A 24,562-nucleotide genomic window follows, 5' to 3' on the forward strand; every position below is an offset into this window, starting at 1 on the left:
CAGGCATTTAGCTGGCCTGGCGCATGTCTCGCGTCCTTTCTTACCGTCTCGTTTTCAGGGTTCACGGTTTCTGCGAGCGAGGGGACGCCTGGGGGCCGATCCAATGCAAGCAAGCCTCTCCATTATTACCCCGCGTGCCGATTGGAAAGTTGCGATATGCTTGTGCCGTGTTACTGGTGATCCACTCACACCACCAAGCTTCAAGAATTAAAGATGCAACGAGATGCAGCAAGATGCAGCAAGATGCAGGCGACAAAGCTCAAAGGAAGAAGCCAGACCGACGTCATCTGGCAGCGAACGACAGCTCGGACCAGGGAGGCAGTACACATGGTTGGTGATGGCGGTGGGTTCGCTATCCACCTACCTTGTGTCAAAAGACCGGTAGGTAGACTCCGCGGAATCAATGTGTGATTTTGTGCAGCAATGGGCTCGACAAGGTTTGTGCGACAGCTTTCATGACAACGTCGTCTCATCGTCATGAATGGGCATCACTGGTCAACGCGAGAACAACAGCGACCAGGAGAATACGTCTCAAACGCCGACAATCCGGCCTGATGTTGCTTCGTCCGATACATACATGACAGGGCTGGCTGCCAGGACCACTGCTCTAAAATAAGAAAAAGGAAGCCTGTCATTTGACCCAAGCGCATGAGAGCAGCAAAGTTGGAGATTTCAAGTAGATCGACGATACCGGTCCGGAGTATTGGCTGGCGTTACCGTGGCAGGCCTGGGTGCGGCGTGGCGTGGTGTGGCATGGCGTGGCTTATCTGGCATGGGGGCTGTCTAATGTCCATACCGTCGTCCATGACTCGATGAGGGTTTCAATACCAAAGGTGAAGGGGTGTCTCCGTCTGTCTGTCTTGCCCAAGGAAAGTTTTCCCGCCTGCCGCTCCATGCGCGTGGCCCCCGCCCCTCCCCACCCCGAAGTCGCTGAAGAGGGCTCGTCGCGGGGTGGTTGAACGTGATTGGGTAGCCGGGATGATGATTATCATCAGCGCCCCCCCCCACTCTATCTCTTTCTCTCTCCCTCGTACCATCGTAGCATGTGCGGCAAGTGAGGCGGAAGGTGCATACATACAGCCCAATGATGGCCGCTCGCTTGCCTCTGTAATCCATACAGTTGCCTTACCTAAGCTGGCAAGATCCATCGGAACCTGGGCTTTGTGACCATGTGCGCTGGCAAACAAGACGAAATACTCGGTCGATTCCGAGTGGGATCGGGGATTCATGTCTATCACTCTGCGTTTGATGAACCCCAGCACCGTCGGAGGATGGCCGAAAAGCAAGCACACGCCTGTCCTGAAGAATTGTCTTCTCTCATGTGCCGACTCGAGAAGGTAGAGGCCCCGCCAAATCCGCAAGCTGACATCCTACACACCTAGCATGGTCGGGTGAAGGTAGGTAGGTGGCTGGTGTTTGCAAGTCAAAGTCGCGGTGTGAGAATCGGGCCCGCCTGGTAATTACCTAGAGTATCGAGTCACACACATATATACGTAGAGAGTGTGGGGGAAAGAAAAAGAACCCGGGACAGCGGGCGTCCAAGTGTGTTTGGTCGCCTCACCGCGGCCGGGTTGGGTCGGATAACACAGGCATAGAAACATGGCGGTGGTGTCCTGGCGGAAGACTGAACACCCCGAGAGCTCCTGCGGCGGGTTTCGGCAAGAAGACATAGCACATGTGGCACACCTTTCAAGAGCCTGGACAGAGCCCGGTCTCACATACACATAGGTACTCGTACCTAAGTAGGTACCTTGGTAAGCTACCTAAATAAGTACAGTACACCACCTACATACTAGGTACCTACCTAAGGTGGGTAGGATATCAGGTAGCACTGCCCTACACCCATAACAGCCTGGGCAGGTAGGTACCCTGGATTATGTGGTGCATCTACCTGACGCTATCAGTATGATCCACCGGCCCTCCAGAGAGACCTGCCAGATTAGGTCACCCGACCCGCATACGAAGCGTCCTTATCACGCGTTCCCAGTACCGACAGCTTCAAACACACACCTACTGAGCCGTGCACTGCAATTGATCTCGTCAGCTGTCTTACAACCGAGTCCCAGGTGAACACTCTCCGTACTTCAACGATCACTACCTTCTCCCATCATAGGCTTCCGTTCCTCCGTCGGCTCCATCTCGTCTTCTGCTTCCCATGGCACGTTGCTAACTTTTCTTATCTCTTGTTGATCCAGATCGGAGCCTGCGACGGTGTGCTTGGATGCTCCTCGATATTCCCCAGACTGGTGTCCGATAGTCCCCCAACAGCTTCACCAAACAGGATCATGGCATCTCCTTCAAGAGATCCGCTCAGCATCCCGAGAGCCGACTCGCCCTCTCGACAATTTGGCTCTCTTCCCCGAGCAGACGCCACTGCTCGCCTGGCCTCGCCCGTCCCGTCTCAGCAATATGGCACTCCGCAGACAGGCCGCTTCGTCGGCCCAGGATCGAGCAGGCTGGGCGACAACAGCGAGACGGCCAGCCTCGCCCCCTTGGCTGGTGCTGCGCCTTCAAGCGCCCAAGGCCCCGGCGTCTCGGCCCTGGCCGCTGCGCTTTCCAACTCTCTGGGCGCTTCTCCGCCGAGACACGGCACTCCTCCGGTGCGCACTGCTACTCCTCCCCCGGCAAGGCCTTTGTCTCCTGCTGCCGCTGGTGCTCAGCTCTCGAGCACACCCATAACCAACTACGGCTCCTTCGACTCCCGCTCTCGCAATGCCGGCGCCTACGAAGACCCCGAAGTCGTCAAGAGGCACCTGGTCCAGCCTACCGACGCCACCTCCGAAGACTCTAGTGTGCGCGATGGAGTCAAAGGCAAGCAGGCGGCGGATACTGATACTGAGACCGGCCTAAACGAGGACGAATTCTCGAGTTTACGGCTGCAGGGTGGAGACGTGACTCGAGGCATCTACAAGTGGACCGAAGAGGCCGAGGCTCGAAACAAGGTGCAGCGCAGCAAGAGCTTCAGCATCTCCCGTCCCGATCCAGAGACCGATATTCTCGATATCAACGCTATCAAGGTCCCCGGAGGTTTCCGTCGTAACTACTTGCGTCGTGCGGCTAGGAGCCCCTCCACGGTCCGAGATGGCGGCGAGCGTGGCGAAGCCAGCGATGGCCCTCAACCCCGGCTACTCACGTCCAGTTTCCTCGAGTTTCTCACAATCTATGGTCACTTTGCAGGCGAGGAGCTGGAAGAAGACGACGAGGCGCTCAGGCCTGGCGAATACTTTTCCTCCGGCGGCGAGGATTACTACGACAGCGGCGAGGACAGCGAGGACGATCGAGAGCCCATGGAGGACAGTGCGCTGCTGACGCCATCGCGTTACCGGAGGAGACGGAGACAACGTGGAGGAAGTGGGAAAAACAGCCCGATGAGCGCCGCGCTCCTGTTGCTCAAGTCCTTTGTTGGTACCGGAGTCCTCTTCCTGCCTCGGGCGTACCTGAATGGTGGTATGGCCTTCAGCAACGCTGTCTTGCTGGGTGTGGCTGCGCTGAGCTATTACTGCTTCGTGCTTCTGGTCACGACTCGTCTCAAGGTCGAGGGGTCGTTTGGTGACCTTGGTGGCATCCTCTATGGCAAGTGGATGAGGGGCATTATTCTCACGTCTATCGTCATAAGCCAGATCGGATTTGTGGCTGCCTACATGGTTTTTACGTCAGAGAATCTGCAGGCCGTCATCCTGGCGGTGTCTGACTGCAAATCGAACGTTCCCGTCAAGTGGTTGATCCTCCTGCAGGTCCTGGTCTTCCTGCCCTTCTCTCTTTTGCGAGACATTGAGAAGCTGAGTTTCACTGCTCTGATTGCGGATGCCTTCATTCTGCTCGGGCTGGCCTACTTGCTCTACTACGACATTCTCACCTTGAGTACCAATGGTTTGTCGGATATAATCTTGTTCAACCGCAACGACTGGACCTTGTTCATAGGCACCGCTATCTTCACATTTGAAGGGATTGGCCTCATCATTCCCATCCAGGAGTCGATGAAGAACCCCAAAAAGTTCCCTGGCGTCATGCTAGCGGTCATGATTATTATCTCGGTCGTCTTCATCGGTATGGGTGCCATCTCCTACGCCGCCTACGGATCCAAGACGGAGACCGTGGTGTTGCTCAACATGCCTCAGGACAACAAAATGGTCAACAGCGTCCAGTTTCTCTACTCCATTGCCATCATGCTGTCGATCCCGCTGCAGCTTTTCCCTGCCATTAAAATTACTGAGAATGCATTGTTCACCAAGAGCGGAAAGTACAACCCTTACATCAAATGGCAGAAGAACCTGTACCGCTTCTTCTTTGTCATCCTCTGTGCAGTCATTGCATGGGGTGGCGCAGATGACCTGGACAAATTTGTTGCCCTCGTTGGCAACTTTGCTTGCATTCCCCTTGTCTACATCTACCCGGTCAGTGCGGACAAGATCTCCTTTTTATATGCCTTCGCTAACCAGAAAACAGCCCCTACTTCACTACAAGGCGGTCGCAAAGAACAAACTTTGGAAGATTTCTGACATTGTGCTCTGTGTCTTTGGATTCATTGCCATGGCATACACCACCACTTTGACTGTCTACAGCTGGGCTGGCGGTTCCAGCGAGCCTAGCCCTCCAGCATATTGCGACCGCAGGGGGCACTAAACTGGCAAGGAGGCCGGTGCAGAAGCGCATACAATCACCGAATTTTTTTTTGTATGATGAAAGTGCTAGCCGAAAAGCGTTGGGCAGTCATTGCATGGATTCCAGCGGATTTTCTTCTTTTTCTTCTCAGTCTTTCAAGAGGTTTCAACAGCATTTGTTGGTCATCATATGAGCGTGGGCTTGTAAATAGACTGAAGAACAGACGGCTCATCGCCACATTTATAGTTCTGTATGTGCATACGTAGCAAAAGATTCTGATCTAACAACAACATGCGGTACTCTCACATGGGCATGCTAAACAAAGATTGGTGAATGGCTTGATCCTGGTGGTCCATGAACTTGATGGTTTCTATATGGTAGCTGTTGGCGTGGGCAGACGAGCGCACCGCCACACCCCGCTTGTAGATGTGTGGCGCAGCTCACCTGCCTTCACCTCGGTGGGTCCACTAATGGCTTCCACCTTTCATCTATCGACCTCTCAAGCATGCCTAACCCGCCGCCTATTTCACTCACCAACCATCTGTCATCCCACAACACCGTTGTACACCAAGTCGCACCCGCAACAAGAGGGTGAATTCCTGGAACAACACAAGGAGCCAGCATACTCACAAGTCTCCTAGGATCTCACCGCTCGCTGGTGCTTCAATCGTTTTTGATTGCGCGTCTTCCTTATATTCGTTGTTGAACATCACCACTGGCTTGACCTCACTATTCCACATTCTAACTCGCCAAGATGAACGCCCCTGATCGGTAAGTCAAAGTTGGCATCATGAAACTCTTTGGGGTCATTGGGAACAGTGTAGTCTGGCTGGTCAAAACGTCAGTACTACTAAGCCGCTGCGGCTTGACACGGAAAGAGCACCCGTCAGGCTGCTCATGGACCTGGCTGGCTGTGGCTCTCGATGGCTTCACGGTCTGCGCTCTCTGGTCTTTCCTGACCAAGTTCCTTCCTGACTTCTTGTCTTTCCATTTCTCTACTTGATTTCCTCTTCAGACCTGTGCCCTCCCACGAATATTGCAATCACCACATCAACTCAAACTACCAACTCCCTCAAGCATCAAATCATCATCAGCACTTCTGAATATCGGAAATCGCCATGCCTCGTCCTTCAGAGGCTACCGTCACCCCGTGCGAAGTTGCCTAGCTTGGAAAAGAAAAGAAGAAAAGACATGATGGACCCTGAGGCTAATCCGTCTCCAGCTTCGAGCTCTTCCTGCTCGCCGATGGCGAGAAGAAGATTGAGGAGAAGGTTTTTTCCGGTACGTCTCTTAAACCCTTGCCGCGGTGAATATTCGACTCGGATGAACTGAACAGCGTACAGGCATGTCCAACACTTCCGACTTCATAATCAAGAAGGAGGACCACACCCTCGGTAACCTCTTGTCCGAGCACTTGAAGATGCACAAGAACGTCCTCATGGCGGGCTACAAGAGTATGTCACACAATCCTTTTAGGAGTCACCTAAACTGACTGGTTTCTAAAGTCTCTCATCCTAATGTTCCTGAGATGTTCATTCGTGTCCAGACGGATGGCTCGATCACCGCCAAGGAGGCACTCGTCCAGGTGATCAAAAAGCTGATGCAGGACCTGTCCCACCTCAGCCGCGAATTCACCCGTGAATTTGAACTGCGTCGCATGGTCGAGGCGGGCCGTTCCAACCAGCAGGGCCAGTGAGTCGAGCTCTGCTGTCGAACCATGAATGAGTTTACGACTCATCGGATTTGTTTTTGTCGGCGTTTGGGGCGGACATGGTCACTAAGGAATAACGGTCTGATACCAAAAGTTGGCATGGGAAAAACTGTCAAGTGGTTTTCGCATTCGTAGATTTATCTCCCGACCTTGAGACGACGGAAGATGGCTCTCGCATAAGAAGCTGATCTTTGCGAATTACGTCATCCACTACGCTATGCCCCAAGGCCTCTACTGTGACATCTGTGACAGGTTATGTCCAGTTCAAACATGATTCTGCTTCGTGAAATATGCTGACTGATTGGGTTTCCTCGAAGCCAGCTCTCATACTGCGTTCCGTTCGGATGTTCCGTGCGAATGGCTCCTGCGCGGCAGATCTTGTCCTCCATAGGATTCAAATGTGCTGCCTGAGACTTTCTATAGGCTGGACGTTTGCCTCTAGCCCGATGCTGTCTTTTGCCCAACTGTGCCTCATGCGTTCACTGGTCCCTCCCCTCCAGGAATAAGCTATTGCCCGGTCAGTCTTGTGAAGCTGAACGCCAGAATAACGTGAATACTACCATGCAAATGTTGTTGCCGTTCAGAAGAATCTTGGGCAGCTTCGTGTGATTCCCCGAGTAGTCGCTGGCCTGGGCTTAGCATGGGTAGCTCCATCTCATAAGAGTGGCCACCTACAATTCTGTGACATCCTCCAAAACCATGTCTATGAGTTCGTTAGTTATGTTGCAATGAGTTATCGGATTGAGCTTGTGGTTCACTCACTGACGTAGTCATCGAAACCGAGGAGTGTGCCACTGAACTCTGCCCGTCCCATCAAGTCAGTATCAGGATTCGCATGAGCCCGGACGGGACCGCCATACCCTTGTCGCCCTTCATGACAACCCAGATTCTAGATCCGACACACTTGTCGATCAGTTCTAAGCTGGTCAGCTACTGCGCGCGTCGACATATCGGCTCGCCCACTCACCCAGAGGGAGGAGTTGTGCCGCCATTCTGCCGCTCAAATTTCGTTTACTGGGGCAGGTGTACAGCAGTTCCGCTCTTCAGATTCCTTTGTGAAGTATCGCCGGGATTATTTTCGTCAGAAGGGGTTGATACCGATCTCAGTACCGATATTCTTGTCGGCGGCCAATTCGTTTCTCGGGCCTTGAGATGATGGGACGCCGCACACAAGGGCACGGAGGGGTGAACGTAGGAGCGATGTCAGGTGACTGCGCGACCACTCATTGATGACTAAGCAGCCTTACCACTGAGGTCCCGCTTTCCGCGTCACGAATCACTTAAAGCTTTGCTCCAATTTAACCCCCTCCATCGTTTACACGACGCGTCTGCCTAACAAAAAACGTATCTTCACTTGTCGCGCCAATGCCCGGTGGCAAATATGGCGCTTCACTGGCTTTCCGATACCTGCCAGCGGCAGTGATAAAACTTCCTAGACTCAGCAGCTCACTACTATATCAATCCCGTTCGTTGCTGCAGCCGCTCGTCTATATGTGCGTCGCTTCTCCGTTCTGTTCACTTTTCGCTCTTGACTGACGCCGTTACGATTCATAGACGCTGCAGATCGACCATGTACCCTTCCTCTTACCGCAATCTTTGGAACCCCCGCCATGGCATTGCGTTCGCCTCGGCGAGGCAAGACGAGACGTCGCACCCGCGGGTCGACATGCTACGTTCTCTACATACAACTGGACCAGCTGCCAACCAGACCAATGCAGCAGTGAGATCGGACGAGGAATTTTTCGAATCAGACGATGACGTACCTTTCTCTACGCCTCCGGAATACCAAGAGACGTTGGACACAACGCCCATCAGTCAACCATCTAGATCAGGCGTGAACGGTGTCATAAAGGGAAGTGAGGGTGCAGCCACGAGCACTGAGGACACAGGGCCTGCAGAGCTTTCAGAGCCTCCGTGCACGAACTTGGAATTCAAGATCTCTCTGAAGGATTTCCACGAAGCCCAGAGCGCCGCGAAAGAGTCTGCGAAGTCGTTCTGGTCATACACACTCTACCGAGGTCCTCCTGAGGACGGCGTCGAGAAGAAGGTTAAGGTTCACTACTGCAAAAGCAAGCACACGATGGAGAGAGTGTGCCAGTACTTTGTGAACGATAAGGTGCTCGGAGTCGATCTCGAATGGTTCCCAGATGCCAGGAAAGATTCGGGCCCGAAGAAGAATGTCTCCCTGATTCAGGTCGCCAACGAGAGCCGGATAGCGCTCTTCCACGTCGCGTTGTTTCCCAACGATGACTTTGTAGCGCCGACTTTCCGTAAGATTATGGGAAACGCCGACGTGAAGAAGGTCGGCGTGGCTATCAAGGGGGATTGCACGCGGATGCGGACCCACCTGGGCGTCGACACGAAAGGCATCTTTGAGCTCAGTCATCTGTACAAACTGATCAAATACTCGGCGAATGGGCGGGTGGACCTGATCAACAAGAGGCTAGTAACTCTCGCTTTACTGGTCCAGGAACACCTGGGCCTGCCCATGTTCAAGGGGTCTGACGTCAGGTCGAGCGACTGGTCACAGCCCCTCAACATGAGCCAGATAATGTGTAAGTGTTTTTGTGGTAGTCTTTTGAAATATGCCTTTTGCTAACTCCATCTAGACTCCGCTTCAGATGCGTATGCCGGGTTCCAGTTGTACCACGTCCTTGAGGAGAAGCGTGAGAGCCTCGACCCTACCCCGCCACGGCCGCACGACGCCGAGCTGAATCTACCCATCGGGCTTGCGGACGGACAATTCATCGCAGCGGCAGATGGGAACGCAGAGACTATTGATTCCGATGACCGCGGCACAACTACAGCCCTGTCATACAAGCATGTCGAGGCTATCAAAGCGAGTCTCGAAATAGAGCCTGAAGGCGGAGGGCAGTCGATTGCCGAAAGCGTCAGGTCCGCGCCAGCTGTTTCTCCCCAGCAACGTCAGAAAGACCCCAGAGTCGCTGCTGCCGACGAACAGCTGGCCAGGTACCGCACCACGATCAAGACTCTACGCGCCACGCCGTCCGCCGTGCGGTCATACTACATCTGGAGGAACAACGCGGGTCTCGCACCCGACGCCATCGCAAAAATCCTGCGGGACCCACCGCTGCAGACGAACACGGTGGTGAGCTACATTCTGGAAGCGATCAAGCTAGAGAAGCTTCCGTTCGACAAGAAGAGGTTGCGGAACGAGATTCTGCATCTTCTGCCAAAGGAGGTCCTCATGGGCAGGTACAAAGCCTTGATGTTGGAGGCTCACAAGCCCGACACCGACACGTCGTCGGTGGCTTGATCGACGCGCACGCGCATAACGTGGAGGGAGGGGGGGTGGCGAGTCCATCAGTCGAAAGGGAGGGGGGAAGTTGCTCTTAGTTCAGCATTGGATTCACCGTAATAAAGATACCCGCATTGGTTACGATTTAGACACCGCTCCCCACTGTCACGAGACTCCCATACCCGTGAACGCCCACCTCCAATACACCGCGATTAGCCACAGGTTCTTCACCGCCGCGTCAAGCTGCATATGCCGGACCCCACGTCGGCCGATGAGGGTGTGGAGGTCCTGCAGACGGGATTTAGAACGAGTTCGCGGACTGCTCTCCGCGGGCAGCCATTGGGCGCCGCTCTGAACTTGGGACGGGCGCTCAGCTGCGAGCTCCGGGCGTGGCTACGCTCTCTGATGGGCGCGGCGCGTAGGCTGTGGCTGGCGGTCTGGGAGGAGGTTGCGCAGGAAGGCGGCCGGGCTCTCTGGCGGCTTCGGCGCACCTGTTCGGGGGCGTCGCCAAGTTTCCCAACCCGTCACGGCAAGACTTCATTTCATCGTTGGATGAGGAAGCAATGTGGCTCGTCCATGTTTGCACAAGAGGTTGCCACGAGGAGGGGGGGCACAGTGCCAAAAAAGCAAAGTAAGTTCTTCAGTCGTCTGCGGCCGTTGCTGACAGAAAGTAATATCTGCGTGTGTATCTCTCTCTAAGCGGCACATCGTCTCAACTCACCCACGTGATGTTATAAAGCGTTGAAGATAGGCCCATTCGTCCGAAGTCGGTCTTTCGTAGGGCTGTCTTGTCTCGATAGCTCTCTAGGCTGTAGACGTCCGTCTCGGACGTGCAGCGACATTGCGACCGCGCTCGGCCAGATTCGACGGTGCGGCTGCGGCTGCGTCCGCTTTCCGCGAATCTTCAGGAGGCTTCTGCTGCAGGGAAATAATGGGGCTCGACAGGGTCGGCGTCGGTCTTGTCTGTGCCCGAGCTGCGGCGTGCGGCTTCATTGACAATCCCATGGCTCGATGACAAGGGAGACGGTGTTTCTCAGAAAAGTATGCCTAGGCCTCCATGGACCCGCGTTATATGTGCCCGTAATTGGTCGGAACGATTCATCTTGGTAATAACAGCATCCAGAGGGCTCTCGTATGGAGTATGCCTGGACGTTGAGCAAACACAGGCAACATCAAAAAGCTTGTGCGGATGCAGCCAGCCGATCGACCATGGAAGGTGAAGGCTTGTCGCGACAGCTAGTATATGGCCAAGCCACCCCAAATCAAAGCCGCCAGGCGGGCCGGTTTGTGAGCCCAAGAACGATCATCGGGCATACCAAGTGGAAAAACCAACAGCGATGGGAGCAGCAAATGAGTGGCACCATGTGGGGCGAATAGAAGCTCAAGCCAAACCCAATTCGCACCGCATGTCGTCGGCCGTTCTCGAATTTTCGAGATGGCGAGTGTCTAGAGCTGACGATGTCGCTCTCCGTCTCAGAATGGGAGTCATAGTGTTGTGGTGAAGCTGAAGAGAAGCGTGGAGAGGATGGCAAACCGGGGGAGAGAGCTGCTGCCTCGATTCGTGAAAGCTCCGTAGGTAGACTTGACGATTCGGCGATCCGCTTCTCTGGGAGGCCCGCGTTGATCCAAGTGCAGGCATCACGTCGATCGTAGCGAGGAGAAGTAAAGGAAAGAGCACCAATGGACAAACAAAGGTTGCATCAACGCGACCCGAATTGTGGGCTGGAAAACCTCCGCCATACTTACTGGCGCCAAAAACTAGCGCCAGCGAGTAATGACTTGTGCAGTTGGGATCTGCTGCTTGGTATCGGGGATTCCGCGGGCCGCAGCCCAGCTGGAATGAGGTGGGCCCGATCAATGAAGCGGCATGTTGGAGCGGGACGAGGAAAGCCGATCCGACCAGGGTTCGGTTGATCGCCGTTCATCGCGGACATGCGTAACAGGAAGAAGGCGTTTGGTCGTGTGCGCGGAGAGAGAGAAGGTGCAAAGCCTCGGCCGTCCACTTGGTACAACGCCAACTTCAGGTGGTATGTACACGTACACGTATGGCATTTCAGAGTGAGAGAGTCACACAGCTGGCGTCCACTGGCGCAGAAGAGAGGGCGGAGAAGAGGCGAGGGCAGGCGAGGGGAGGCGACAGACAGGAATAGATACCGTGGGAATATCAGTTAAATTGGCTTAAGCCGTTCTAGCCGTTGGATGTCGCGAATGTATTTGGTCACTGCTGGGCCCTTCCCCCCTAAGGCGCCTTTCTCAGCAGACGATTTCTACCTAGTTGCGCGATAGGCCTCAAACGATTGGCGAATGTGGCAACGGGGACCCATACACGCTGAGTCGCAACTGCCCGAGACCGAACGATTCAAGCAACAGAAATAGCGCAGGGAAGCTATTGGTGCACAGGATATAAAGCGAAGAAAAGAAAGACTGAGAAACGTTTGGCTACTGGTAGTAGTCGAATGACGGAGAGTAGGTGCCACACGAAACTGCCGCCGACCCCCATGTCTTTGGCGCTAGTGCTAGTGTAGCGCAGCCTGCTCCTCACCCTCCCACCCAATCTCAATCTCAATCTCTCTCTTTCCTACCTAGGTGGCTGCTTCCCTCCATCATCAAGCCTTGATAAGTTACTTACGGTACCTAGTGAGATCAAGATGGCGTGCAGCCGCCACCGGCGTCAGAGCCTTTACCTACTTGTTGCCGTGCGCAACGTCGGGGTAATGTCCCTAATTCAGATCTACATGCGCATCTACATCCACGCGCTCCAGCTATTGCTGACGTCTCACAGGCCTTACTTTACCTCCGCGACAGCGCGCATCTCGCACTTGGACTTGGGCGAATTGCCCTTGAGTCGCTATAATGAAGTACAAGATGAAATTTGAACAAGGGTGTTTGCTTGACGTAAAGCGCTCGTCGGAAACGTCCTAGTGTGGAGAGGAGACGGCCAAAAGCCGGCACTCATCTCGAGCCCGGCATGTTTCAAGATGCTTCTTCTCGGTTGGCCCGTGAAGCAGCAAGGCAAGGCAAGCTGGCAATAAAGCAAACAGAGAGAGAGAGAGAGACGAGCGACCGCCAGACAAATCCAGGGTTTCGCCGGCCTTAGTTTTGTTTCGGACGGCCGCTTGTGGAGGCAACGGTCAAGTGTCGACGCAGAATGTTTCTCCTCCTTCTACCGGTTCGTGGAACTCGCCTAGAAAACGGGTTGCCCTTGGTTCTTTTGTGTTTTGTGTACGTTCGTTCCTTGGTCTCTGCATCTGACCCCCATGTCCGAGACCTTTAGTCCAGAGACCCCCTCGGGGCTTGGAGCCAGAACACGTATGTATCAAATGGAATGGGAAAAGGCCAGGCAGGGCCTGTTCCGTGGAGCATTGGGGGCGGTAGATAAAGCGGGCCCATTTCCCGTAATCATGGAGATGAGGAAAATTGATGCGGCCTAGGGGGGGCTGGCACTGAACCGAGCCTGCTGGTAATGAGAATTGCATGCGCTCGGAAAGGGGGACGAGCCCCCCCCCCAATCTAATTGCAGTTTATGCTCTTGTATGATGGCCAATGGTCCACGTCTGTATGGACTGAGGTGCTGTCCGCAACCCGGGCCGTGGCCATGACAAAGGAACGAGAAGAGCCTGAAGGCAGCCGTTTGTTCGTGCTAAGATGATGGATGGATGAGGACCCCTCCTCATGCCGAATAATTAGCGTCGGGCTCCAGTCGATGCAGCGGGACGAAAAGGAACGGGCAGTCGTGCGTGTATGGCGTCCTAGGCGGTTACTCCATGTCGAAGAGTCGTGGCGCAGTGCTCAAAGTACCTCTCTATCAGCTCCTGCTGCTAATTCCATTAGTCAGGGGTCTCGGCAGCAACCAGCGCCGTTCCTGAGCAGCGACGACACCACCTCACCATGATATTGAGCACCCACTCCACTCTCACTCGCCCCTCTTTAGCGGCCCTTTACACGCTCGGTCGCCCCTGTCTCCTATTATTTTGCCCTTTCCAATGAGAAGCTACTCCAAAAAGCCCGTAAATGGAGGGAATGAGAGTCATAGAAGGCCGACACCCACTCAATACGTGCGTGTTCGAGTTCCCTTTCTGCCAACGTATCAATCACATTACTAAAGCCCGTCGCATCACCCACCCCCCTAATCCCAAAGTGACAATCCTACCCCGTTTTGCCCTATCAATATCATCCAGCCGTTAAAGTGACTTGGCCAAGGCTTTTCCACAGACAGACGCAAGGATGTATCAGCTAAAGCCGTACCTCGACAACTGTAGGTATACGTGCCGGAGCTACGTGTGTCTTTGAGTGTGACAAAAGTGTATCTGCAGGCAATGCACTCCAACATAGTCGCATTTGAAGATCCAACCAAGCTTATCGTCATCATCCATATGGACATCTCTGCCAACTTTTTCTTCCTGGTTTATCTTTCTCGTCTCCTCTTTAGCCGTTACATGGCCTTACATCAAACCCCTCTCACTCTCATCACCGACCACATCGACACTCGCTTTTGCACCGCCAAAGTCTCAGTCCCTCACCTTACCCTCCCCTCGCTCGGGAAACAGGCCGTCGAAGCAGCGTCCTGGCTTGTCTCTCGCATGTTTCTTGTCTAGGACCACCCGCTGCACTGCTTGCTTGCTTGCTTTTTGTTGGCTGGTTTTTGGCCTTTTTTACTCCCTCCGACAAGGAAGGCACCAGTTAGCATTTTTAATGAGAAAGGAGAGACCAGGGGTCCCCCTTCTCTCCTAAACCGTTCTGAAGGTCCCACACTTTCACTCGACCTCCCTTCCCCCTCCCTCTTCCACGCCCACCGTCCCTTTCTCGCCTCTCTCTGGCTCTCGAAGGAGACAACGCTGACAACGGGGCCTCTGGAGTACCACAAACCACGCTACTACCCACCACACCAAAACGTCGCCCACCTCATCATCTCTCACTTTGGCCTTGTTCCTGCTGGCTCATCTACCTGCCTATCTGGGTACCTACCTAGTGCACGAATGCCATCGGACTTTCAGGCACTAAGGTACAGCTAGCTACCTACTATACTTACACTGCTTTTCTCTACGTTGCACTAGGAGCTACCGCTGCGCTTGCCATTATCCAATCCTCCTCACCCCCCGACTAGGCACTGTGGAAGCGCGACGGGTTTACTACGCCATCGTCCCCAACTTTAAAAATTCCACGCACCCGTCGGACAAAAACACAATCCAACCCTCGCGACCCGCCCCTGACCTGACTGCGCTTCTTCGGAACCATACTTTCTCTCGCAACTCACGATTCATTGCCCAATCTTCACCCTCTCGCTGTGTCGCCCTAGGCTCTGTTCACTTGGTTACCAGCCAATAATTTACTGGTGGTCGACCGTTTTCTTCCCCCCCCCCCCCCCCCCCCCCCAATCGCCACCCTTAGGGGAACCCATCAAGGACGTTTCTCTCCTGTCTTTGACGATTCGGCCGTTACCCCTAACTTGGACGCCAGCGACCAAAGGGGGTAAATCAACTTTCTTCAACCCCCAATCTTCGCTGCCCTTTCTTCGCCTTCGCACAACCGCAACCGGCCTCACGCGTCTTTTTTTTGTATTCTTTTACAACCCGGATCAGGATCATTGTCTCGTCAAACAGGCCAGGGGCTCCATCGCCAATCATGGCGTCTTCGTACGTTGACATCCAATCCTTCTTGCCGTTCATTTCCCTTTTTCTTGGGACGCAAAGGAGGGCCGAGACACTGACTATGCGACTACAGGCTCGGTGCGGCTTTCCGCTCCCTCTGGCACGACCTGACCAGCTACGACCGACGTACGTTTAAAATAACTTTGCAGACTAGGGGTTCATCATGATCAAACTGACGCATCCCAGACTCTACCGTTGACTCTCCCCACCGAACCGGTCGACACGTTCCTCTGAACCGCCAGAGTGGCATCCTCACCTCCGTTGCGACCGCCTCCGAGTCCCGTGCCGATGTCTCCTCCCCCTTCACAGAAGACTACAACAGATTCTCCCGCGATAACAACTACCTAGGCGGTGGCATGCCCTACACCCCGACCAGCCCCAACCCTTCGGCGCCCTACTCTCCAGGCATGAGGTCTCAATCTGCCCGTCGCGAGAGCCAGGTGGATGGCTTCGAGCTGCAAAGTCCGGGGGATGTCCCCATGCAGTCTTTCCAAGACGGTTCCCCTCCTCCGCCTCCAGTTTCCCATTCATGGAAGAAGATCGATGCATGGGCCGAGGAGCACTATCCCGAGCTTTTTGATCAGCTCTGCGAGGGCTGCACGGACAACGATCTCAACGAGTTGGAGCATCAACTGGACTGCTCCTTGCCCCTGGATGTGAGAGAGTCGTTAATGATTCATGACGGCCAAGAACGACTGGGAATGCCCACCGGCATCATTTTCGGCTCCATGCTGCTCGACTGCGAGGAAATGGTTCAGGAATGGGATCAATGGCGAAAGGTCAACCAAGAGTTTCTCTCAGAAGCGGCCTACGCCAGGCCCGCCGCTCTGCCCAAGGCTCTCGGCAGCAGTAGCCAGGCCTCGTCTTCCAAGACACCGGCCTCGCCCGCTGCCGCGAACAACGGTTCGTGGCGCCAGGACCTCATCGCTCGCCAGGAGAGCGTCCCTCCCAACGCCATCCAGCGCTCTTATGCCCACCCGGCTTGGATCCCTCTCGTGCGCGACTGGGGTGGAAACAACCTGGCTGTGGATCTCGCTCCTGGTCCCAACGGAACATGGGGACAGATTGTTCTCTTCGGCCGCGATTACGATACCAAGTACGTCATTGCTCGATCTTGGGCCCATTTCCTTGCCATGGTTGCGGACGACCTCTCCAGTGGCAAGTGGTTTGTGGATGAGGAGACCAACGAGCTCAAGTTGCGGGAGTTTAAGGAGACGCGTGTTGAGCCTCCCTACTTCGGCATTCTGCGATGGCGCATGGACCAGAAGTATGGCCGTAGAGCCGCGAAGCGCAAGTCCGTCGTACCCTCCAACAAAGGCGGTTCTCCGGCAGGATCTGGCGCCAACTCCCCGTACACAAGCCCGACGGCCGAGCCCAACGGCGAACAACGAGGAAGATCGATGCAGCGATTGGGGGGGACCTCTCCGGTGGCCAGCCCCATTCGCCCTGGCTACGGGAAGTCCAGCCCCCTCGCACGAGTGGCCGAGGAATCCGCCCTACCGGAGCTGGAGACCAACGGCCTCAAGCAGCCCACGAAGCTCGTCGAAGTCGAAACTCCACGTCCGAGCGAGGACAACGGCAAGGGTTCCCGCGCGTCGCTCTTGGCGCACGTTGAACCCGCCGAGGGCGAAGGCAAGGAGAACCAGAACCCCGTCAGCAACACAAACGGCAAGGCCAACGGGAAGCAGGCCGAGGTATCGGAGGAGCCGATGAAGGAAATCGAGATATAAAAGGCGTGCAAAACTGGATACGACAGAACGACGATACGGTTTTCCCTACTCTCGTGGCCTTATTACGCGACAAGGCTCATCATACATCAAAACATTGGCGTTTGAGGCGTCCTTGGCTCTAATCATTATGAGAGGACGTCCGCAGGGGGTCATACAACATTGAACCTTTTTTGTTTTTCTTCTTTTTTCGAGCATCAAGGAACACGGCGGCTGGGCTTTTTTTTTTCTTCGAAAGTCTCTTCTTTCCTCTTTTGGCTCTCTTTGGAAAGGGCCGGGACCGGGATACACCGAGTGGGCATTGTCTCCATCTCGAATATCCTGCTGTCTATGGACATAGATGCGCGGATACGTACATTTGCACCAACCTGTGTTGTTGGCTTGCCTAGGGCGACGGCTTTGCGGTCGTCTCTGGACGGACGTCGCAGACCGACCATGGTCTCCTGGTGGAGAAGTATGAGACGACGATTTCGTGGGCCGATGATGGCAGGTGTGCCAGTAATTGTTAGTGTACTATTAGGACCTTTTTGTCTACTTTTTCATCTCAAGCGTTCCGAGACGGGCGTGGATAGGATCAGTCCTCAATGCAGGTCGGCCGTGACGGCTTTGGCCAAATCGTGTTTCCCAGGGCCCCCGTGTCGTGTTTGTATAGCGGCTATGCGCCTGCCTGGTTGAGTTGCGGAGTGAGGTGGGAATGCCCCTCATTCCCTCGTTTCCCATGCATTGCGACCAACTCATGTTGACCGGGTGTCCAATGAACATAGAACATCACGTACATCCGGTCCGCACCGACCGGATTCACGGCGGAAGATCCACGCCGCATCTTCATGTCTGGTCTCGTCTATGGGCCGGTGCTCGTGTCGAGTCCAAGGCAAGGGAGTTCAAGATGGAGTTGGTAAACGAAGAGCCCATAATGCAGATTCTCTGTCGAGAGTTTCAAACAGTCTGAATGCACTGACAACTCGCCACACTACTGGAAGGTGACATTAGTCATTGCTAATGAGATCTCGAAACGTGGTCGTCCTTATCGCCTCATCAGATGTTCGATGGTGCTTCTCACCCATGCATGACCAGCAAGCACACCGAAGATGGGTACGCACGTGATATTGAATCACGTGATGACGCAGAGCTCTGGAACAGGGATCGGGTGGTGGGGACTGTGACGCCTCAGCTGTGCCGGATCAACGTCAAGGCGGCCAACATCCGGACCCTTCGTCACCTCCATCCAGCCTTACGCCGAGCAGCCTACGACACCACCCACGAACCACGCCGCCGGCCGAACCATACACCCTCCGTAATCCCAATCTCGAAACAACACATTCTACTTTCCCTTGCAGTTGTAGCTTCGTGCGTTGGTCAAAGCACGCAAACACCGCCCCCCGCCCCCGAAGTGTGCCCGAACGAACCGTCCGCGACGGTCGCCGACTTGAGCTACCTACCCATTCACCCCCGAACACCACACACGCAAACATGGAGGAGGAGCGCCTTTGGAAATTCAGCAAGCCGGAATGGCTGAACAGCATCTGGGCGCGTAACTCTGGCGTCTACGGCGCCGGAGCTTTGGTAAGCTTTCCCCCTTTGTTAGCCTACCATCTACCCGGGTCTCGTTCGATGCCTGTCAACCCTCCCCATCCTCCGGGACCATCCAGGCCCTATCAAAACTCGAAAATCACGGCTAACACTTTCGTCTTTTCCTTCCACTTCCCAGTTCTCCATCGCATTCTACGTTATGCTGGACTCGGCCGTCTGGTCCAAGTCGGCCAAGAACGGCTCCGACACGCATGTCACCTTTGTCGACTGGTTGCCCCTCATCTTCTCGTCGCTGGGCATGCTCATCATCAATTCGGTCGAGAAGGCGCGGCTGTCGGCGGACAGCTTCTCGTACAGCGGCAACGGCGTGGCGTGGAAGGCGCGCGTCGTGCTGTTCCTCGGCTTCGCGGCGCTCGCGGGCGGCATGGCCGGCGGCGTCACCGTCTTCGTGCTCAAGTTCGTCGTGCGGGATGTCGGCATGCCGGCGCTCGGCATGGGCATCGAGAACGTGGTCGCCAACGCGCTGGTCGGGCTGAGCAGCGTCGTGCTCTGGGTCAGCCAGAACATGGAGGACGAGTACAGCTACAATCTCGCCTTGTGAGAGAGGCACTTTCTTTCCTGCTCAGCCATCGGGATCGGTTGTTGAGAGATACTTGGAGACTCAATTGGCATTCGAAGCGACGACGAGTGGTATGAGGACGGAGAGGCAGATTGTAGGAATTGGAATCTGAAGGGGCGGATGTGTAATTATAACGCTAGGAACTCTGGGGGGGCGTATATGGGGTTTGACGTTGGCGGTATGGCAATAGGTCTACAGTTCTTATGTGAGCCTCTTCTTTGTTTTTTCTCCTCCCGAGGCGTTTTGCTTGCTTCTTTCCTTCAGGGCTCTGCTACATGCCAGCGATGTTTGTTTGCAATTTATCAGACAACATCATCGCTGTCTGCGGCCAACGCTTCGTTTGGTTATACTGTTCCCGTGATAAGATGGTCAAGACGGCTCGAGGACAATACAAGTTCGATGATGATCAAAAACGAGGGGTAAGCTGGTTCGGCCTCCAGGCAGGTTAGCGTTTGACGCGAGGGGGGGCTATCTTATTCTCCAGTTTTGAACCGCAGCCGAGCGCTCCGTCAAAGGGTCATGCGTCGGGTTTGAGAGAAAGAGAGAGGGGAAGAGAGAGAGAGAGGACTTGAACAAAAAGGGTCGGGGCAGAGCTGATATCCGAATCCCTTTGCTCGTCCTCACTCACTTGTATCAGAACGTATGAGGCGGCAGCGACGAAGCAGCGAAGACGAGCTCCACCTCCGAGGAGGGTTAAAGCAGCCCCCCCCCTCCCGTCACTTCGGGTGTGCTTGTGGGTGCATGCTCCCCGCGAGACATACGGTACGCAGCGGGAAGCGGTTGCCGGTTCAGGCTTCGTGGCGGACCTCTCGGTACAGAAACCGACCGACTCTAGTACCGGTGGATTCCGCCGGTATGGGACCGCTCTTTGGCCCGGCGGGCAAGGTCCGTACGGTTTGTGCTTCCGCAAGAGGCCTTCAGTTTGCCTTCGCAAGAGGCCCCGGTGATCCACGACATCAATCATTGTCTCCCATCCCCCCCTTGCGTTTATGGCCTGCGTGTGCTTGCCGAGGCTTAGGTCCTAAAAAATAGCGGCCTGGGGTCACTGGGAATGTTGCACGTCGCAGATTTCTCGGGGCTACTCGGACTTTTGGTCGTCGCTGGTATTTCGAGACGCAGCCACGCGGCATGGGACTCGCGGAAAGCCTTGACGGGGTCCGACTCGTCTGCCGGAGCGAGCCGGCGCGAAGTCTCCCTCGTTGGAAACGTCTCTCTTGAATGCAAGACACGGAAGAAGCCCCTCCCTCAATGTCACTTCAGCTCCCGTGTATGAGCTGGAGATTCAACTCCCGATCACCCAGAAACTTATTATTTCTTCCCCATACCCCCTTTTTATTACTTATTCTCAATATTGCGGTTAATATCTTATACGAGGCCTTCGAATGCATGTCGTTGAATCATACCGTCATGTCAACGGACGGCTCGAGCTGGCTTTCTAGATCGTGGAGCGCGTATTCTGTCAATGAGCACAGGGTGCGTTTATCGGGTAGAACGAAGCACCGCGTCTCGGGTTTTCCATATCTGTTTTGTCACTTCACTGCGTTTCTTTCTCTTGTTGCTCTTGCGTATGTTTTAGTCTGTTTACAACGTCATGAGAGACAAGTACCGACGAATAGGATAGCTATGCCACACGGGCACAGCATCGAAGCATCTGACCCGATAAGGGAGCCTCGGCAATTGAGAGGGGGGGGATCAAGTGACGACTTACCCCAGAAACTGTCCGAGTTCATGGGCAGCCCAGGGCCGCATCCTTGACGAACGGGTGACAGTCCGGTGGTATGACGAGAGCTTTCCTCGCACAGCTCCAAAGAGCAAGCTTTCATTCTCCTGTTGCCCTCGAGACTTCGACATCCGAAGCCTACGGCTCTTCTGCTCTACCTGAGAGGGGCTGCCAGGCGAGAAGAATGGGCTGTCTCTTCGAAAACCTACGTGGTCGATTGCCTCTCTTTTGGCGGAGGAACCGTCTTTAGCGGTGCGAACTGCCGTCATAATTAACGTACGTTTTTTTGACTTTCGATACCAACAGCAGAACCACAGTCGGATCCCGGGCCGCTCTGCCTTTCACGAAAGCAAGAAAACAACCTCACTGAGTTGAGATGAGATGGTGTCCGGCACAGAAACCTTCCTTTTCCACCGCTCCCTGGCTTCGGCTTCCGGTGCAGGGGACCCGTTTCTACTATACTGTACGGACCGGCCCCCCGAGGGGCGGCTACGACAACAATGACAACAAAAGACGAACTGGAGACGTGCTCAACGGCCGCTATCTGAGTTTATCACCAGCAGTCCCTGCTCCGGAAGGGGCGGGCAGCCCCGGTCGACCCTTCGGCGACGCTGCTTTGATGTCCCCATCTCCTCGGTTCTGCCGAGGTTGCCCAAGATCGTCGAGAAGTGACCCTTCGGGACGAGAACCACAATCTGATACGCGCATCCATATCCGGGCTCGGCGCTGTTGCTATCGGAACCTTCCTTTAGCATATAAAGACGGCCGACGTCGTCCCTTTGGTTCATGTACCGGGACCGCACAGTCGCCCCTCTACAGCCATCGGGGAGAGGGCGATCCATGAAGAGGACGGCGAAATCTAGTACTCGAGTACCTGTAGAGATGTGCCCAGTTGCAGCAGGTTCATCATATCTACAGCACTCGATACTGTCAACAATTGGGAGCGTATAGCCTGCCCGACATTGCATCTCTTGTGTCGTTACCAAAGGTCCTGGTATATCCATCCGATCGAGGTTGCTTCATGGCGATGAGATACTAGCCTCACAGTAATGACCCTCCTAGAGTCGGCAATCGCCGGCAGAACCAATACCATAGAATCCAACGCAATTATGCCACGCACGAAAACCATACAGCTTCCACGGCCCGACCCGGCCAAGGATATCATACTCGTGGTGACGGAATGTTGGGCAACGTTGCCGGCCCGAACCAGACTCACCGACAGTCTCCCCTACCTACGCCCAGACCTCAAGCATGTTTGGGTGCCCCTGGGTTTAGCAAGACATCGGATCCTTTCCGACTCGACTACGGATAAAGGTTATGAAGAAGATAAAGAAAAAGGAAAAAGTACCAGGAGTTCGGGTGTACTCTAAAACCTGGTCAGTCAAGCCCCTTAGACACTTGTCTCAATGAGAATGAATGACACTGAGGTAGCGGAGCCGCCATAGGCTCGTAACACGCGAAGGAGAGCCAGTGTCTCGTCCCAAAGTTCAGTCAACAATTTGGCGGTGAATGGGTAAAGGGATATTTTGTTGGGACAAACGTAACCTAATCCCAAAAACCAGAAAGAAGGAGGAAAAGATTTTTTCGACGCTGTTTCGTCACCTCGCCATCGGCAACCCGTCAGTCGGTGAGCCACGGTCAACGGTTGTGCACCAACAATAGGGCAGAAAATTTTGCGGGAAAGAGTTGCAGAAGCTTGCGACTTTGCGCCGAGACGAGGAAATCATCCTTGCGCGCCCGGGCCCTGCAGAACCGCCCATCGGCAGACATCGTTACTAACCCCCCTAGACCCGGAGCCACCTCATCCTGCCGGTCCCGTTGAGCGGGAGATGCGTCCTTAGAGGCACCGGGCATGTGCGTGAGACGGCTTGCTGTGAGGTGCCACGACAAGACGCGGCTTGTCAGCGACGGCGACTGCGTCCGAGAAACGCGTGGAAGGGCCTCCTCAGTCAGTCGATGGAGCCGGTGCCCGACTTATCTATGCATCCCTGATCAGCAATACAAGCCACCTTTCCTGGCCAAAGTTCCTTGTGCTGCGACAGACGGCCAGGCTCGTTCGATGACACCGGTGTGATTGGGCGGTTCCTTTCGGGTCTCACCGGTGTCAGGTGGAGAGTCAGCCGCTCAGAAGCTTACATCCAATGCCAGTTGGTGCACCATCAGATCAGAGTGAGAGCGAATCGACAAAGTAGCTGAAGATTCCACAGCAAGTGAAACAAGAAGCCACCGGTAGGGAGTCGCTAGCACCATGTGAATGGGGCGCGCGACAGCCAGCTGGTTTCCCGAAAGGCTGGCAGCGCACTACGACGAGGCGTCTTTGAGGCGACTCGATGATGCAGGTGAACGAAACACCTCTGCGGTTATGGCACAGAGCTCTGCAGCACAGTTTCACAGTGAGGGCAAAGCAGACACGCCATGTCGACCTGTATCGTACCGATGCTAGGGTCGATTTGGGCGATGGTGGTCCGGGTTTAGCTCAGCATGCGAGTTGACCAAAGTGGACGAGGTACAGCAGCTCGCAGGCAACCAGTCAGATTTTGTTGCTCCAGGCGCTCTCATATATACCTGCAGCTGGTTTTCGTGGTTGGCGGGCCCATTGTGACCATGACAAGACTAGCGATCCCCGCACCTGTGGTCAACAAGATGGGTTTACTCTCTACAAGATGCCTCGCCAGGGACAAGGTCATTGACAGCTCGTACGGTTCGAGCCAGTGCCGGGCCTTGTGCGTGTACTCGTAAGAAAACGTCAACGATGACGGGGATCGAAGAAAAGAGGAGTCTGGAGTCTTGCCATCAGATGACGAGGATCGTTGCAAGACTGCACCGTTGAGTTGGTGTGCACATCCTGAGGAGCTTCGGCAGCTTGGCCGGCATAGATTATGATAGAAATGCCAATAATAAGACGCATGTACCTGGGCTGAAGATCGAGCACCTAATATGGCAAGGTAACCTAGCAGAGAGAGGCCCTTGCAAGCTTGAACCAAACGAGAATCGAGACTGGCCTCTGGTTGGAGGTTCACTGGGTAAGCGTTGCCAGCAGAGGGGGGTAGAGGAACGCCGTTCTCCTCCTGGACAGACCGGAGATGGTAACCATTTGACGTTGCATCTGATAGCCCCCCCCACCAGACTGGGTGCCCTGCTTCTTTCGCGATTGTTGGAGAGTCCCATCTGACGCATTGCTGTCACAATAGTATTATTCCATCCGATATGCCTCCGCACGGCTTGCTAGCGGTGGCCGGCGAGGAAGCAAAGACTGCTGCACGACCCATGCGGAGACAAGGGGTTCTCACACCGAACATCACGGTGACCGTCGGAGGTGCGTTGAGGAATCTCGGGATGTCGCAGTCCAGCCTCCAAAGGTCACTGTTGGGGTTGAGTCTTTCAACCTAGGCGAGTTTTCGGATTGCTGTAGCCTTGTTTAGAAAGTTTTGGTTTACACGAATTGGCGCTTAAACCGAGCAGAGGTCACCTATGTGACGATGCTTTGGGAACTCTGGGAACTTCACCGACAGTACTGCAACCGAGCTCATGTTTTGGACAGACGACTTTGATGCCGGCCAGTGTTGTATAGTTACACAGGTGGAACACCAGCACAGAGGTCGACAAGTCAAAAGTGAAAGGCGACTCACTGACTTGACCTTATCTACGTTTTTAGCCAACCGCAGGTACATGCAGGGGACATTGGTCCGAGAACCTTTCGCCTTGGAGTAAGAAGAAGCTGAAGCTGCAGCATCGACGTTTGAATC

General features: G+C 54.7%; 8 protein-coding genes across 8 annotated transcripts; 7 read left to right on the forward strand and 1 right to left on the reverse strand.

The window, feature by feature from the left end:
- Positions 1 to 1,995: 1,995 nt before the first annotated feature.
- On the forward strand, positions 1,996 to 4,929 carry LY79DRAFT_535799 (transmembrane amino acid transporter). Its single transcript, XM_060556547.1, has 2 exons — positions 1,996 to 4,394; positions 4,447 to 4,929. Exons 1-2 carry the CDS (start codon positions 2,286 to 2,288, stop codon positions 4,621 to 4,623), a joined length of 2,286 nt encoding a protein of 761 aa, XP_060420282.1. The 5' UTR covers positions 1,996 to 2,285; the 3' UTR covers positions 4,624 to 4,929.
- Positions 4,930 to 5,947: 1,018 nt separating this feature from the next.
- Positions 5,948 to 6,298, forward strand: LY79DRAFT_504833 (DNA-directed RNA polymerase; the record flags this gene model as incomplete). Its single annotated transcript, XM_060553549.1, has 2 exons — positions 5,948 to 6,056; positions 6,108 to 6,298. The coding sequence occupies 2 exons, from the start codon at positions 5,948 to 5,950 to the stop codon at positions 6,296 to 6,298; spliced, it is 300 nt and encodes a 99-aa protein (XP_060420283.1).
- A 486-nt stretch (positions 6,299 to 6,784) lies between these two features.
- Positions 6,785 to 7,305, reverse strand: LY79DRAFT_665324 (LSM domain-containing protein; the record flags this gene model as incomplete). The annotated part of the gene is made up of 6 exons (XM_060563041.1): positions 6,785 to 6,820; positions 6,874 to 6,937; positions 6,989 to 7,016; positions 7,076 to 7,114; positions 7,174 to 7,230; positions 7,281 to 7,305. The coding sequence occupies 6 exons, from the start codon at positions 7,303 to 7,305 to the stop codon at positions 6,785 to 6,787; spliced, it is 249 nt and encodes an 82-aa protein (XP_060420284.1).
- Positions 7,306 to 7,883: 578 nt separating this feature from the next.
- Positions 7,884 to 9,590, forward strand: LY79DRAFT_504597 (exonuclease; the record flags this gene model as incomplete). The annotated part of the gene is made up of 2 exons (XM_060553523.1): positions 7,884 to 8,868; positions 8,923 to 9,590. The coding sequence occupies 2 exons, from the start codon at positions 7,884 to 7,886 to the stop codon at positions 9,588 to 9,590; spliced, it is 1,653 nt and encodes a 550-aa protein (XP_060420285.1).
- A 5,604-nt stretch (positions 9,591 to 15,194) lies between these two features.
- LY79DRAFT_665326 (SMI1/KNR4 family protein) lies at positions 15,195 to 16,950 on the forward strand (the record flags this gene model as incomplete). Its single annotated transcript, XM_060563042.1, has 3 exons — positions 15,195 to 15,205; positions 15,294 to 15,346; positions 15,407 to 16,950. 3 exons carry the CDS (start codon positions 15,195 to 15,197, stop codon positions 16,948 to 16,950), a joined length of 1,608 nt encoding a protein of 535 aa, XP_060420286.1.
- A 1,467-nt stretch (positions 16,951 to 18,417) lies between these two features.
- Positions 18,418 to 19,078, forward strand: LY79DRAFT_504440 (uncharacterized protein; the record flags this gene model as incomplete). The annotated part of the gene is made up of 2 exons (XM_060553511.1): positions 18,418 to 18,510; positions 18,656 to 19,078. 2 exons carry the CDS (start codon positions 18,418 to 18,420, stop codon positions 19,076 to 19,078), a joined length of 516 nt encoding a protein of 171 aa, XP_060420287.1.
- A 37-nt stretch (positions 19,079 to 19,115) lies between these two features.
- On the forward strand, positions 19,116 to 19,566 carry LY79DRAFT_147578 (uncharacterized protein). The gene has a single exon (XM_060551024.1). It carries the CDS (start codon positions 19,217 to 19,219, stop codon positions 19,517 to 19,519), a length of 303 nt encoding a protein of 100 aa, XP_060420288.1. The 5' UTR covers positions 19,116 to 19,216; the 3' UTR covers positions 19,520 to 19,566.
- Positions 19,567 to 20,187: 621 nt separating this feature from the next.
- LY79DRAFT_147635 (uncharacterized protein) lies at positions 20,188 to 21,126 on the forward strand. The gene is made up of 2 exons (XM_060551026.1): positions 20,188 to 21,068; positions 21,123 to 21,126. Exon 1 carries the CDS (start codon positions 20,315 to 20,317, stop codon positions 20,849 to 20,851), a length of 537 nt encoding a protein of 178 aa, XP_060420289.1. The 5' UTR covers positions 20,188 to 20,314; the 3' UTR covers positions 20,852 to 21,068; positions 21,123 to 21,126.
- The last annotated feature ends 3,436 nt before the right edge of the window (positions 21,127 to 24,562 follow it).

This window comes from Colletotrichum navitas, assembly GCF_030913465.1.
Source record: "Colletotrichum navitas strain CBS 125086 chromosome Unknown LY79scaffold_2, whole genome shotgun sequence".
In the NCBI taxonomy this organism is placed as follows: Eukaryota; Fungi; Ascomycota; class Sordariomycetes; order Glomerellales; family Glomerellaceae; genus Colletotrichum; species Colletotrichum navitas.